This window comes from Varanus komodoensis, unplaced genomic scaffold, assembly GCF_004798865.1.
Source record: "Varanus komodoensis strain SLA01 unplaced genomic scaffold, ASM479886v1 scaffold11, whole genome shotgun sequence".
NCBI lineage: Eukaryota > Metazoa > Chordata > Lepidosauria > Squamata > Varanidae > Varanus > Varanus komodoensis.
In genome coordinates, this window is record NW_025335317.1 from 6,941,554 (window position 1) to 6,955,453 (window position 13,900).

Consider the following 13,900-nt stretch of genomic DNA (forward strand, 5'->3'; position numbering starts at 1 on the left):
AGTACAGTGGTACCTCGGCTCACAAATGCCTCAGTTCATGACCAAATTGGGTCGCGAACATCTCCCCCTGAGCTTGCCTGCGTTTGCGCTTGTCTCCCCCCTCCCCACTCCCAGATGACGGGCTGTTCTTTGTTCCTTTGCCTATTTTTCTGATTTAAAAAAATAGTTACAGAACAGATTAACCTTATTTACAGTGTACCTTATGGGAAAATTTGACTTGGCTCACGACCAGAGTCCTGGAACGGGTTAAGTGTGTGAGCCAAGGTACCACTGTATATGGCATTTATGCTGTATCTCAAAAACTAGAGCTGATAGGGAAAAATTGGTGCCATTTTTGGAATCAGCGGGTCAAATATACCCAGGCACAGGTCTAATATTCAAGGCATCAAAATCTGTGTTGGCCAGATTATACATTTCTTTTTGTCTTTTGACCATTCACTGGGGACAGAAGTAGTGGTGGCTTAAAAGTTTTCCTTTTTAGCTTCTTGCAGGAGACGTTCTTGCATCTGTGGCTGATTTATTGCTGATTTTCAACATCTATCCCACTCTTTGGCCAAAAGACCCCCAAGTTCTTTCAAAGATGGAAAAAATAAAAATAAAACCATCTCCCCTACTTTGGTTTCTGTTCATTTTTAAATTACAAAGGATAACATTCCTCGTATTTTTATCTAGATTCAGACAGAATCAGGCTTTGAAGTGTGTGTTGTGCTGTGTGTTTAAACAACCCTATCTCCTAAGGCCACCTCAGCTGAAAAGGGGTGCATAGAAAGAGAAGAGGGGAGCATTTGGCGGCGCCTCATTCACACGCACGGAGACACGTGCGCTTTTCATTCGCTTCCGCAACGTGAAACGGAGAACCTGCAAAGAACAACCGGCAGAAGCGCTCCTCTATAAATGTATCTCTATGGTCAGGATGGCCGCAGAGCCTAAGACATTCAAGCTAACGAAGGAGGGCGCGCGCAGGAAGGTGTTTGTGCGCCTGCGCGCGCAGGCGCTATCCACTGGAAGGAAGGGCGGTAGGGGGCATTTGGCGGAATCATGGCGGCGGCCGGTGCGCGCCCTGCTGCGGAGCGGGTGGGGCAAGTGGTGCTGCCCGGGGACGCGCTGCTCCTGCCGGGCTACGCTGAGGCGGACGGCGAGCGGCTGCGCCTGGCCACCGGCGGGCCTCAGAAGGGGCGGCTGGTTTGCGGGCCGGGCCTGAGGCGCGGCGGGGAGGGCCTGCTGGTCACCAAGTGCGGGGTGTTGCGCTACCGCGGGTCCGGCGGAGGACAAGGAGGCGGTGCGAGTGGTTCCGGAGGAACCTATTGGGTGGACTCGCAGCAAAAGCGGGTAAGGGAAGGCGGGCCTGCGAGATGGGAGGGCTCCCTCTGTGGTGGCTTCTCTTTCCTGCCCGGGTGTTCAAGGGATGACTAAGAACGCAGGGAGGGAGATTCGAACAAGAGTGCTATACTACTCAAACGAAGCATTTCGACAGCCCTGTAGGCAGGCTAGTCTCTAGATTTCCAAACTATTTTTACGTGATATTTGTATCGCGCTTTTTTCCACCTCTTGTGAGAAACCTAACGCGCTTTCATAGCTCCACTGTATCCAAAGGTAGGCTAGGTTCAGAAGGAATGTCCGGCCAAAATTCACCCAGTGGGCTTCACGGCTAAGTGGGAACTAGACCTGGTTCTCCTGGTCCTGCAAGCTAGCCATCCCTTTGGCTCCCTTTATTTATAGGTCACATTAAGAACCTGCATTTCCCCACTAAGAATTCAGGGTGGCTTGAATAACCACCCATCTCTATATTGTCTTCACAACAACCCTGTAAGGCATGCTAGGCTTAAAGTGAGTCTGGCCCAAAGACATCCAGTGAGCTTCTTGGCTAGGAGGGACTAGAATCCAGATTTCAGGTCTACAATCCAGCACTCTCACCACCACTTAACATTGGTTCTCAAATTGTGCAAGCATGTGGGCAGAGAGAAGACTGGCTTGCCTTAAATCTCCTTTAGTGTGTATGTGGCTCAGGAGAAATTTGTTCTGGCTTAATCACTCTGCTAGTTCTCAGGATGTGTTGGACTGTTTCCCATATTTCTCCTGGCAGTTGGATTATGGAAAATGTAGTCCGACTCATGCAGAATTGGTTGGACTGCATATCCCATAATCCTTGGGTAATCAGTTATGGGAAACGAATTCCAACCCATTGGAAGACTCCAGGAAGGCTGCCCAAAGCAAACTTTTTTTTTTTTTTTTTTACTGGAAGCTTTAATAGTCTCAACATTTCATTTTCCTTCCTTCCAAAGGATCAGTAGGAAAAAAGCTGGAGCATTTCTTTAGATGGTTCTGAAGGAAGCATATTTCCAGAGCAGTTTTGTTTTTGTGAGTGCTAGTAGCATCTAACACTCAAGTGTGTTAAGTATGTGTTTTTCCGTGAGCACCTCTGGGCATAATCCTATGCATATTTAAACATTGAAAAGGCAGGCGAATGCTGTGAGTTGTAGGACTTCTGTTGTGTCTAACGTTTATCAGTTTGTGCCCTTATCCCACTAATACTTTTAAAGTGCTGTAATTCCAAGTGTGGAAGGGTGGGCAGATTCAGAGAATAAACAGAAACCAAATCTGAAGTTAGGATATCTGCTATGTTTTCCTTTGTAAGACAAGTTGTGTAGAAAGTTATTAAGAATCCTCATCATTTCACAGATATTTACGTTCTCAAAAATAATATAAAAATGAGTTGCAGAAATGGCTATATATGTGCCTTACCATGGAAAAACATAGGTGCTTGGAGGAGCAAATTCCCCTCTGAATCTTAAACAGGTAGGAGTGTGTAAATAATTTATTACTTCAGGATTGGAACGATATTTTCAAGGTTTTGGTGGTGGCATCAAACAGGGACATCGGGAGTTATCCAGCCTTGAAACAGAGGATTATACCCTTTATCTTGTGGTTAGCTAGGCCCATCAACATCCATTGTGACTGCTGGCTTGCCCAGCTGTGATGTCACAGTGGACATGATTCAGCTTTAATTCCTATTGATTGCTCCTTAAAGTGCTTATGTGGGCTGAATCATGCCTTTTTTTAATTTTTGTTGCATTTCTGCATTTCTTTTCATTTGCAGCAATACTGCAGTGACCCTTTCTCAGCTCTTCTAGTTTGGATTGTGCCGTTTCCCCCACAGAATAGGGATTTGAAAGACATACAGAAAGCATACATGTATTCATTCTGCTTGGATTTCTGACACCTTGTTAGCAAGCTGTATGTATGTATGTATGTATATCATTCTGATGTTTTGAAATTAAAATGCCTTTTAATATGTTAAAATCAACAATATTATTGAAGGATTAACATTTTACACATCTTCATCATGTGAATAGTATTCATGAACTATTTTAATTTCTAATTCCAAATATCAATCCAAATTAATACAGATACAACATTGTTAGGAACATGAATTCTGTGTTTAGTGTTTTCATTATAAAAAGCTGTATGATGTTTAGTAGCAGGGTTGAGTAGTAGATCGTGGATTGTGTGTGAGGAAAATGCTACATAGAATTGTTGCTACTGTTTGTTTTGTATATGAAAGTAATATGCACATTTTAAAGGCCCCTCTTTGAAAAGACAAATATATTCTTTCCATGACTAGTATGTTCCAGTCAGGGGCGATCACGTGATTGGCATAGTGACTGCCAAAGCTGGGGACATATTCAAACTGGATGTTGGAGGAAGCGAGCAAGCATCTTTATCCTACCTGGCATTTGAAGGTGCAACCAAAAGAAACAGGCCAAATGTGCAGGTGAGGACCTAAAATATGGTGACAGCAGGGATTCTCGAAGGCCATAGTCCTCGTCACACTTAAGTGGGAACAAGTCTCATTGAGTTTACTGTGACTTATTTCTGAGGAGGTGTCTAGGATTGCTCTGCTAAACTTGTGTTAATTGTTCAAAGTAGTAGTGTTGAGTCAACACTTCCTTAGTCATAAGACTTTGTAAGAGTATCTGTGTGAGGACATGCCTAAACAAATAGCATAGGCCTTGGGCAGGGTTTAAATGCCTTTGCTTATTGCTTCTTCTCTATCTGCTGATTCTTGGGAAGAGATCGTGACCTTTTGAAGAGGCCTGTGATAACAAATTACTCATTGCCCTGCTTTAATAGCCAAGAGGAACAGGAATACTCGCCTTCATTTCTGCTTTTTAAGAGGCCTTTTAAAAATAGAGCATCAGACAGTTCAGAGCCTAGTGGAGTTTTCCAGTAGTGCACAGCTGTGAGAGCTCTGACTCATCTAGTCAATATTATAATGCATTATAAGGTGCTTTATATACAGCATCCATATAAAGTGAATACTCATGTATTTCAAATATATGTGGCAATAGCATCTATATCTATGCACTATTGTACTTTGCTAATATGAGAAGTGGCAGTACAGCCCATCAGTTAAACAGCAATGGTAAATCATGGTTAGTATTTCTGGAATAAGTGTCAGGCTCATGAGCTTCCATTTCTCTGTACAAATTTTCATACCTGTGGAACAGATACAGTCTCCAGCTTTAAAGCTAGCCACAGTTCCCTGGGATGTCTGAACTTGGGAAACCTTGACTACTACTTACTGGGCAGCAAATCATCATTTGACATGGTCTGATTTTTGAGTTGACTGCAACTCATGATTTTGGCTCTCTTGTTTAATGAGGACAGCCACCAGTTATATAACTGGTAAACATGTTTTCCTGATAATATGGCTTTGTTTTAATAACAAAACAGAAATAATTCCAGAATACGTATTAATTTCTGTAGGTGGGAGACCTTGTTTACGGCCAGTTCATTGTTGCAAATAAAGATATGGAACCTGAAATGGCCTGCATAGACAGTAGTGGCCGAGCAAATGGAATGGGAGTAATTGGACAAGATGGCTTCTTATTCAAGGTGTCGTTGGGCTTAATAAGAAAGTAAGTGTGAGATAAATTCTTATTAGCATACTCTGTCTTCTTGAGTACGGGAATATTCGTCAGTTATGTCCTTCATGCCGCTTTCTAGATCACGCAAACAGTTGATGTTACGGTATAGCTGTGACTCATTGACTAGGATTAATGTCATTTTGCTATACTGAAACTGTACTTGAAATAACTTTTAAAAGCTAGTTGAACTGAAGACTATGACAAATTGAATCCCAGTGGTTCAGCAGACTGGTTGTCAAAAGAGTTTGTTGTTTTCCAAGTCTGTGTTTTGAAGGAAAACTTTCAGATATGCAAAAACTCTGTATAACAATCGCCAGAACATTTCCTAGTAATTCTTTTGTTCTAACAGGAGTAGCACTAGAATAGCAACCAGAAAAAGACATTTGTAGACATGTGCTTTGAGATAAACACATGCTTTGTCACATCCTGAACAAGAGCAGTGGAGCCCTGCCACAGAATAAGTACAATAAATTTAGAGCAATACTTTGTGTGCACCCCTACAGTTCCTTTCTCTGATGTCTTGACTCTCTAATTAACTCTAGAGCCCAATTTGCAAATCCTACCTTGAATGGGAAGGAAAGTGCTGGTTCCTGTGTTGCTCACACTTTCTGAAACTCTGGCTTGTTGGGTTACACCCCTGAAGAGCTCAGAGTGTAGGGTTCCCACATTATAACAATAGCTGAAGAAGTGGTGACTGAGCAAAAAACTGTGCTTGTTTGCTCCCACATGAACCTGCTTCTTTTGATCCATGGAGCTATGTTTTCACATCCAATCCCTCAAAACATTACATTTAAAGATGCTTGGATCAAAAGCTGCTTCTTCTAAATTTTCCATTTAAAAGCCTAACATTTGGAAGAAAAGAAAGAACTTTTCTCTTTGTCTGTGTGAAGTGTATTTTTATATCTATATTTGGAAGAGCCCCCCCCGACACACCCACACACACTCACCCCCCCCCCCATTCCACCCTCCAGCATTCTGAAGAATTACAATCCGGAAACAAGTTTTACATAGCTCAGCTACTATTTTGTGGATGAATGTTTAGGTTTACAGCTTCCAGAGTCAAGTGTAAACCCTAGGGATTTTTCATTACTCTTTGCGAGGCTTTTTGCAAATGGGGCGGCATAAAAATGGTTTAAATAAATAAATAAATAAATAAATAACAATTTCACTTTTTCAGTGTGTGTGTGTGTGTGTGTGTTAGAGAAAGAGAGATCCAAACTCTACATATAATTTATCATGCATTGCCTTTCCTCCACTTTTTTATTTTGGTTTCAGGCTCTTAGCTGCGGACTGTCAAATCATCCAGGATTTGGGTCAACTTTACCCATTTGAGTTGGTGTTGGGAATGAATGGAAGAATTTGGGTGAAAGCCAAAACAATTCAACAGACTTTAATAGTGGCAAACGTCTTAGAAGCTTGTGAACACATGACTGCAGAACAGAGAAAGCAAGCAGTTGCCAAACTGTTATAGAACTGATGAAGGGAAAATCTTGTTTTTGTTTTTTAGTTTATATTGTATATGGAAATAATGAGATATGCTTCTTATTTTTTATATTTAAGATAATAAATGTTTTATTACTTTTAATTTTCATTCTGCATCTTTTACTGAACTTGTCTTGAGTAAGATTGTGTCTATTTTCTTAGTAGGAAGCACTGTGGCTTCTGGGGAAGTTTTACATAGACACCAATTCTTCTGACCTTTGCAGAATCTCTCTGCTTGCAAATATAACTTAGAAGGAAAGCTAAACATTGTCTGCTTATGCTCTTTCTAGACTGTTATGGACTAGGTTTGTACATGACAACCCATTGTGTGTAACTAAGCACAGTGTGCTGTTATGTTGTCCAGACAAAGATTGCTTCCCACAGGGTGGTTTGTTTATCCTGACAAGATCCATGGCTTGTTTATTTTCAGAGACTGAAGTAAACATGTTGAGGAAAAACCATATGTGCTTCTTTACAGTGACTGAAACATTCCTGAGAACCTGGGCAACCTTGTCTTCTGTCACATATACTTGCCTTCACTTTTAGGTACACAGGTCCTATGTAGAGTCCTTGTTGGACTACTGCAAATCTCATTCAACCTAAATTATCAGGGAGCTCGATAGGAATTTTTTGTCAACAGAGATAGTGTTAAGTGGCACTGTAAAAGAGAAACTGACTTCCCAGAAGCAGTGGTTTTTTTTTTTTTTTTTTAACCCTGATTGGTCTGTCGTGTTGTCCAAATGCAGTCATGACACTTTACCATGGTAAGGGACAGTGGCTGATAGGATATGTGCCAAGGGGATATGTGTGGACTGAGTGGGAAGGATGGAAACTATGATAGAATAGAAACCACTTGATCATTTGTCAGGCACATCATGGAAAAAAGCAATGAACCATAATAATCACGCTGGGCTGCTTGTCATGTGTGAATTCAGTCCCTGTGTCATTCAGATTGAAGTACTGCAGTACACGGTACATGAGACAACATTGCATTGCACAGTGTTTGGAAACCAGCTGATACAACCAGCAGCAGCCGGACGTTTCTTGGGTTGAGGGGTGCTTCTCAGAACATACTGCACTGCGTTTATATTTGCATTTACCTCAATATTTTTATTGCATGTTTGCATTTTAATTTGGAAACTAGCTTGAGGCCCTTTACCGGGAGGAATAAAAGGCAGAATAGAAAATTCTAAATCAAAAAACTTGCTTCTACTGTGAGACTAGCTGGGTGGTCAGAAATACCCACTGCGCTCCCCCCCCCCCAGTTCTCAAAGGTACAGGAGTGCTCTCTTTTGCACATGGCTGCCCAACACTTAAGATCAATTAACCTTTTCCTGGAACCTAAGCCAGTATTTAGAATAACCCAACCAATAACCAAGATTCTCTGGATAGGCTACAGTGAAAAATTAAAAACTATGAAAAGAAGCAAAAAGCAAATACTCAACTATGAAAAGAAGTGCAATGCACGCATAAAACCAATAAAACCACCAGCAGCACAAGACGAACAGAAAATGAGACTCCTGCAAAAGATGGTCACGTTGACCACAAAATGGGGGACTTAAAAATCTTCAGCTGCCAAAACACAACAGCTTGGATACGTACGGAAAATGGGCTGCCCCCCAGCTTCGCCTCGCTCGTCCTACCAATTTTAATTTTGCTCTGGGTGGAACCAACTAATCCTCCGCGCTCGCGTTTCTCTCCTCTTTCCAACTCCCCGCACGTGCTTTCCACTCACCCGCGGCCCGGGCAGTGCCCTTCCCAGTGGCGGCGAGCCCGGGCGCCTCCCGCGAATCAGTGCGCGGGAGCTCGATTAGTCACCCTGAGCCTCCGCTCCCGGGCTGCGCCGAGGCTGCCAGAAACCGCGGCCCGCGGCGGTGCCGCTTGCAGGTAGCGCCCGGCCGCGCTTGCCAGGCGGGAAGGACGCGCCCCCTTGGAGACGCCGCCGCGGGGCGCGCAGCCGGCGTGGGCGAGAGCATCCTTCGCGTCGGCGCGCCGCGTGAGTAATCCCGGAGCTCGAGGGGAGCCGAGCCCCGCTTCCAGGTGGGTGGGCTCACGGGGGCATGGGGCGGGGGGATCGCCGCGGGCGCCCGGGAACCTGCCCGCGGGGGTTGGGCGCGCTTGGGCACGCTGCCGTGCGCGCCAGAGCGCCCCGGGAGGGAAGCCTTTTGGATTATTGCTTTGCTGCGTGCAGGTGCGCTGGCAGAGTTCGCAAAGAGGCGCTCACCTTCACGAGGCTTCTCCCTCCCCCTAGCAAAAACACCATCCCGTGAAGTGCTGCTCCGTAATTGGAAAACATAACCCAGAATCTGCAGTTGGGAGGGCCTTGGCGAGGACAAAAGAGGGGGCAGCTTTCTCCTTATCCTGAATTTTGTAGGAGTGGAGATGGACTTTGATGCTGCAGCTCCTGCGGAGTCTCAGTTAGTAAGCTCCATCTTGAGAATGGATGCAGAGTGGCCTGCCTTCCTGCCCTCCTTCCTTCTCTCCTCCCCATCCTCCCCATCCCTTGCTTTATGGTGAAAGGTTCTGGAGAATTTGAAAGCAAACACACTCAGTTGTGACTTTTTAACTGATCTTAATAAAAGTATTTCCCGACTGAGTTTCGGATCTTTAAAAGGCAGCATCCAAAGGAAAGTATGCTTCTTTGGCCTATAAACATTTGTTTAATTTGCTTGTGACCCTTCTTTCGCACCATTCTCTCCCCAAAAATATGGCGTTCAAGAGGCGATTTTGAAGCGATCCTCTCCTTTCTTCTCCGCTCTTGCCTCTCAAACAATTTAAACTGTCACTTTCTGGATATGAATGGGGTGAACCCTCCTCTTGTGGCAGACCTGATTTGGCAGCTGTATTGAAATTGGTGAGCTTTGGTTAGAATTGCAAAGTGAATGGAACTGTGTGTCCCTTTGCTTTTAGGAGTTTAGAAGAGATCTTCCAACGTAGATTGGACATGTCTTGGTATAAATGTTTGAAAAAGTGTTCTGTGCAAAGCTTGCTTTAGGAAACTGTTCAATAAGAAGTTCAAGCGAAAACCAGCAAAGCATAATTCTTAGGAAGCAGAGAGAGAACCAGACTGTACCAGAAATTCTTAGCTTGTGGAGTCAGATCAGATCAGACTATAACCTGTATAGATAATTCCACTGCCAACTATCCTAGAATGTATAAGTACTAGCTTGTTATTGTTGCTTGTGCGGCATTAAGGATTTGCTAATTTTCAGTAGTTTATTAGAGACATGCATTGAAACAGAATAAATACATGGGCTCATGATTAGGAGGCAAACCTCGGTACAAATAGTCCGTTTTCTCTGGTTTACCAATAGGAGTGCTGGTCTTCTGGGCACCATTTCGACCTTTGCAACATTCAGCAGAATCCCAAGACTCAATTGTATGTATGTGCCACAAATTGCAAACAAGTGCATAATTTACGAGCAATGTTGTCAACTGACCAGAAAATACCTGGCCTGCTCTTGTGGCATGAACGACAGCTTTATGTACAGAAATTGGTCGGTGCCATTTTCTCACAGCCTGGCAACTGGTAAAACCTGTTAAAGACACAGCTGCAGTGACAGGTTGAAAAGTTGTCAGCCCCATTTAAAAGTCGAGATTATTTTCCCTCTTTATGCATCAGTAATCGTGTGAGACCAGGACCAAGATCATCTGTGCTATTGTATTTGCAATCGCTATGTATGGGTGTGAAAGCTGGACCGTGAAGAAAGCTGACAGGAAGAAAATTGATGTGTTCCAGACATGGTCACTTGGAGGAGCGCTGTGTGAATACTTGGGACTGGCAGAAAGACAAACAAGTCGGTCCTTGATCAAATCAAGGCAGAACTTTCCCTGATGCTGTCCTGCTTGTGGCACATCATGAGAAAGCAAGACTCTCTGGAGACGGCCATCATGCTGGGAAGAGTTGCAGGTAGAAGGAAAGGAAGACCAGATAAGAGATGGATGTTCTCCGTAAAGGAAACCGCAGCCTTGAATTTAGAACAGCTAAGAAGGGCTGTCCTGGATAGGACATTTTGGGGGGCTTTCGTTCATAGGGTTGCCATAAGTCTGAGAGGACTTGATGGCACACAACGGCAACAAAGTCAGTTGGGGCCCTCTTTTGAAGCAAAGAGATTTGTCCCTTTGGTATGCCTGCCTAATACGCTGACCCACCTAGGGTGCATTCCTACAACCCCACACTTCATCTTGAGCCCTGCCCTGGCCCACCTGCAGCCGAAATGCGTGTGTTGAGCACTCCCCTCCCCAGGTCACAGCCGAGCCTTGGAGAGGGGGAAGAAAGGGGGTCAGAAAGAGGAGGCACCTGGGCCCATGAATTTATGCTGATTTCTGCCAATTCCCATTGCCCCAATTTGCTCTGGTGCTTTATCCAGATAGCCAAAAGCTGCTGTCTAGATACAATACCTGACAAAAGATGCAGCGGTAGAAATGCTGTCGCGGTGCCTTGTTTGGAGCACAGGATGCGAGTGAACCTCCAAGTTCGGGGGCTCACATGCACTGAGGCCGCAGGACACAGTCTTGCACCTTGTCTCGGTTGTGTGTGCCCTGATGTGGTGGTGCAAGAAATTGTGGCTGCTGTGAAATAATTGTGTGACATTTGAGGTGCTTTCTTACTGTGAACTGAAGCAAGCAGGCTGGATGTTTTTTTGTGCTGGAAAACTTGGTACCAATAAAACTCTCCATTCTGTTCCAGGATGGGGTTTCTGAGTGGGTGGAATTGTAATATTTGTATTACTGTTTTGTTTTGCTTTTGGCTGGTTGAGATCTACTTCTGTAAGTAGGAGTACAATGGGAGTAATGAAAAGGTTTTGCTGATGTCTTCTTTCCCTGGTGTTAAATACAGAACTTAAAATATACATGCATAGGACTTGACTTGTCATGGGAATCTGCTTAGAACACAGAGAGGGCAGAATCTAGAATTATGCAACTGTTTGTGACCTGAATACAGTTGAGAAACAGCATAATCCCCTTGTGTCAAGGATGGCATGCTAGAAAATAATCCACTTTGCTCTCTTTAGAGCTAGTCTAAGACTTTGTACCTTGTAAAACAAGAATGGTGCTTGTGATTTCCCTGCTGCTCTGTGAAAAAAGAAGTGCAAGCACAGCTGGGAACTGAAACTTGGTATTTGTGTTAAAAGTGGTACATTTCCTCATAATCAGATATGCTGCGTTTTGGTTGTGCAATGCACACAAATGGGATGTTCCAAATTTTTTTGTGTTTGAAAAACTGATTATGTAGGGCCTTCTTGGAGTGTGAAAAAGTCACTGGTGAGGAACTTGTACTTCTGGAAGTCTGGCTTGAAAAGGAGCAAAGTGTGGGCCTTCCAGATGTTTTTACCTGCAGCTCTCATCAGCCCTCGGCAGTGTAGGCAATGGTGAGGGATGGGGATGATGGGAGCTGCAGGCAGAAATGTCTGGAGGGCTACAAGCTGCCTAAGCCACATAAGCTTCCATGAAGCCTATGGGCAAATCATGTTACCAATTGCCTCTAGAGCCTTTTCACCTCTGGACTGTCACCTGGGAACCAACAGATGTTCCCATTTAAAGTGCCAGAGTTTGGCGCAAAGTTTTCCCGGAGCTGCACAACTGTCAAAGGGGCAAGTTCCACACCCACTTTGGCCTCATTGATCAGCGGCCGTTGCAGGGGTGCCATTGCTCTGGATTTCCTGTATGCAGTGCAAGTTTGACTGGGTGGCCTACAAGCTTCTCCACTAAGCCTGTGGAGCAAAACTCTGCTGCAGGACACTGGCTGTTGTTAAAGGCACAGGAGCAGGGCCAGTGGAAAATGTAGCAACCCCATAGTTAGACTCCAGGGTTATCGTGTTAAAACATAGAAGCAGAGCGAGTCAGAAGGGGCCTCCCGGGCCATCTAATCTGACCCCCAGCTCCAGCCGGCTCTGCTCATGACCTGTCTACCATGTGCATGTCCAGCAACACCCTCACTGATGGGGTGGGTGGGCTTCCACCTCCTGTGGAAGCCCATTCCATACCTGAGGGGTCCTGGCCATCTGGAAGTACTTCTTGGCATCCACCTTGAATCTTGGTAAGAGCTGATGTGGTAGAGAACAAGGCTTGGGTTGAAGTCCTAGTTTGGACTTAAACCTGGCATGGCCCAGAATGCGAGTTGGGGTCCAATAGGGCAGACTTCTCGAGGAGGATGACCTGGGCAAGGAAGTGCGCATGCACAGATGCTGCAGGAATCCCACTCAGGTACCTCAGCTGGACAAGTTCGCTGGATGAGATCTCGTTTGGTTCCCCCGCTCAAGCCATCAGGGAGTCTGAAAATAATTTGGGCCACCATGGTGGGCAGCGATATACAAATCAGTGAAATGCAGCACAAGAAGGGCTTGCATCTCCTCACCAGCACTGCATGGCTGTGAAGTATCGGGCTTTTTTTATCCAAACATGCATAGGATTGCAAACATAGTTTTACACTGATTAAACCTCTAGGTCCACCTAGGCCAGTATTACATATTTCAGCCTTCCCCCAGCTTAGTAGGCCCCCTGGACCTGTTGGACTACAAGCCCCGTCCTCCCCAGCCAGCATGATGTCCAGCACAGCTGGAGGGTGCCAGCTTGAAGAAGAAAGCTGCTTTCTTCGGCCTGGGAGCAGCTCTTCAAGACCCCAGACAGAGGCCTTGTGGATGCAAGCCCTGCTAGTTGTATGACATCTTGTCCCCGTAGATGTCTCGGATGGCACCCAAGGCCCTCTGCATGCCAAGCATGTACTCTGCCCTTCCCCGAGGCTTCTGGGTTATTTGCAAGCCAGCAAGGGCTCCTTTACTAATGCCAGCACAGTGTTTAAGTATGGGTCCCCCATGGGCTTTGAAAGTGCGCTGTTGTTTTTCTGACAAACGCTGACTGAGCACAAAGATGCCTTTTTGTGTGCTTGGGGCACTGATGTAGGCGCATCTGCTCCAGAGAGGGTGGGGAAAGCAGGTTGGAACTGAATCGCAACCGCAGTCAAATTTGGAACAATCTTTGGAGCAATCAGGGCTGAGTCATCCAAGAGACATGAGTTATCCTCAGCTAATAAAGCTTATTAATTGTTCTCCTTGGGGCTTAAGAGGCAGATGAAAGGAGATAGAAGTAAAGAAGGTTATCTTTGCAGCTGGCTTTGGTTTTCACTAAGTATCGAACATCGGATGACTGCTGTTAATGGTTTTCATTTCATGTTTACGCCAGCCCTGTGAGGTGGGCTAGGCCAAGCATGTGTGACTTCATCGTGGCTGAGCTGAGATTTACACCTAAGTTTCCCTGAGACAAACCCAACCGGCATCCAGTGCAGGAACCTTGCCTCACCTGTCTTGGACTGCAGAGCCCATCATCTCCAGCCCCTGTGGCTAATGGCTTTGATTGCTGGGGATGGTGGCCATTGTAGTCCCATCATTGCTGGAGGGCCCAAATTAGGGAAGACTGTTTCACATATTTTGCAGAAGCAAAGTTGGATTTGCCATTGACTGTATACCCAACAAGGAGAAGTTATTGGATTG

General features: G+C 45.1%; 1 protein-coding gene and 1 long non-coding RNA gene across 2 annotated transcripts; both read left to right on the forward strand.

Moving 5' to 3' along the window:
• Positions 1 to 1,038: 1,038 nt before the first annotated feature.
• On the forward strand, positions 1,039 to 6,513 carry EXOSC3 (exosome component 3). The gene is made up of 4 exons (XM_044420328.1): positions 1,039 to 1,329; positions 3,623 to 3,772; positions 4,768 to 4,919; positions 6,204 to 6,513. Exons 1-4 carry the CDS (start codon positions 1,039 to 1,041, stop codon positions 6,397 to 6,399), a joined length of 789 nt encoding a protein of 262 aa, XP_044276263.1. The 3' UTR covers positions 6,400 to 6,513.
• Positions 6,514 to 8,161: 1,648 nt separating this feature from the next.
• Positions 8,162 to 11,130, forward strand: LOC123018349. Its single transcript, XR_006413749.1, has 2 exons — positions 8,162 to 8,450; positions 9,725 to 11,130. It is a non-coding gene; the product is annotated as an uncharacterized LOC123018349 (long non-coding RNA).
• Positions 11,131 to 13,900: the final 2,770 nt, after the last annotated feature.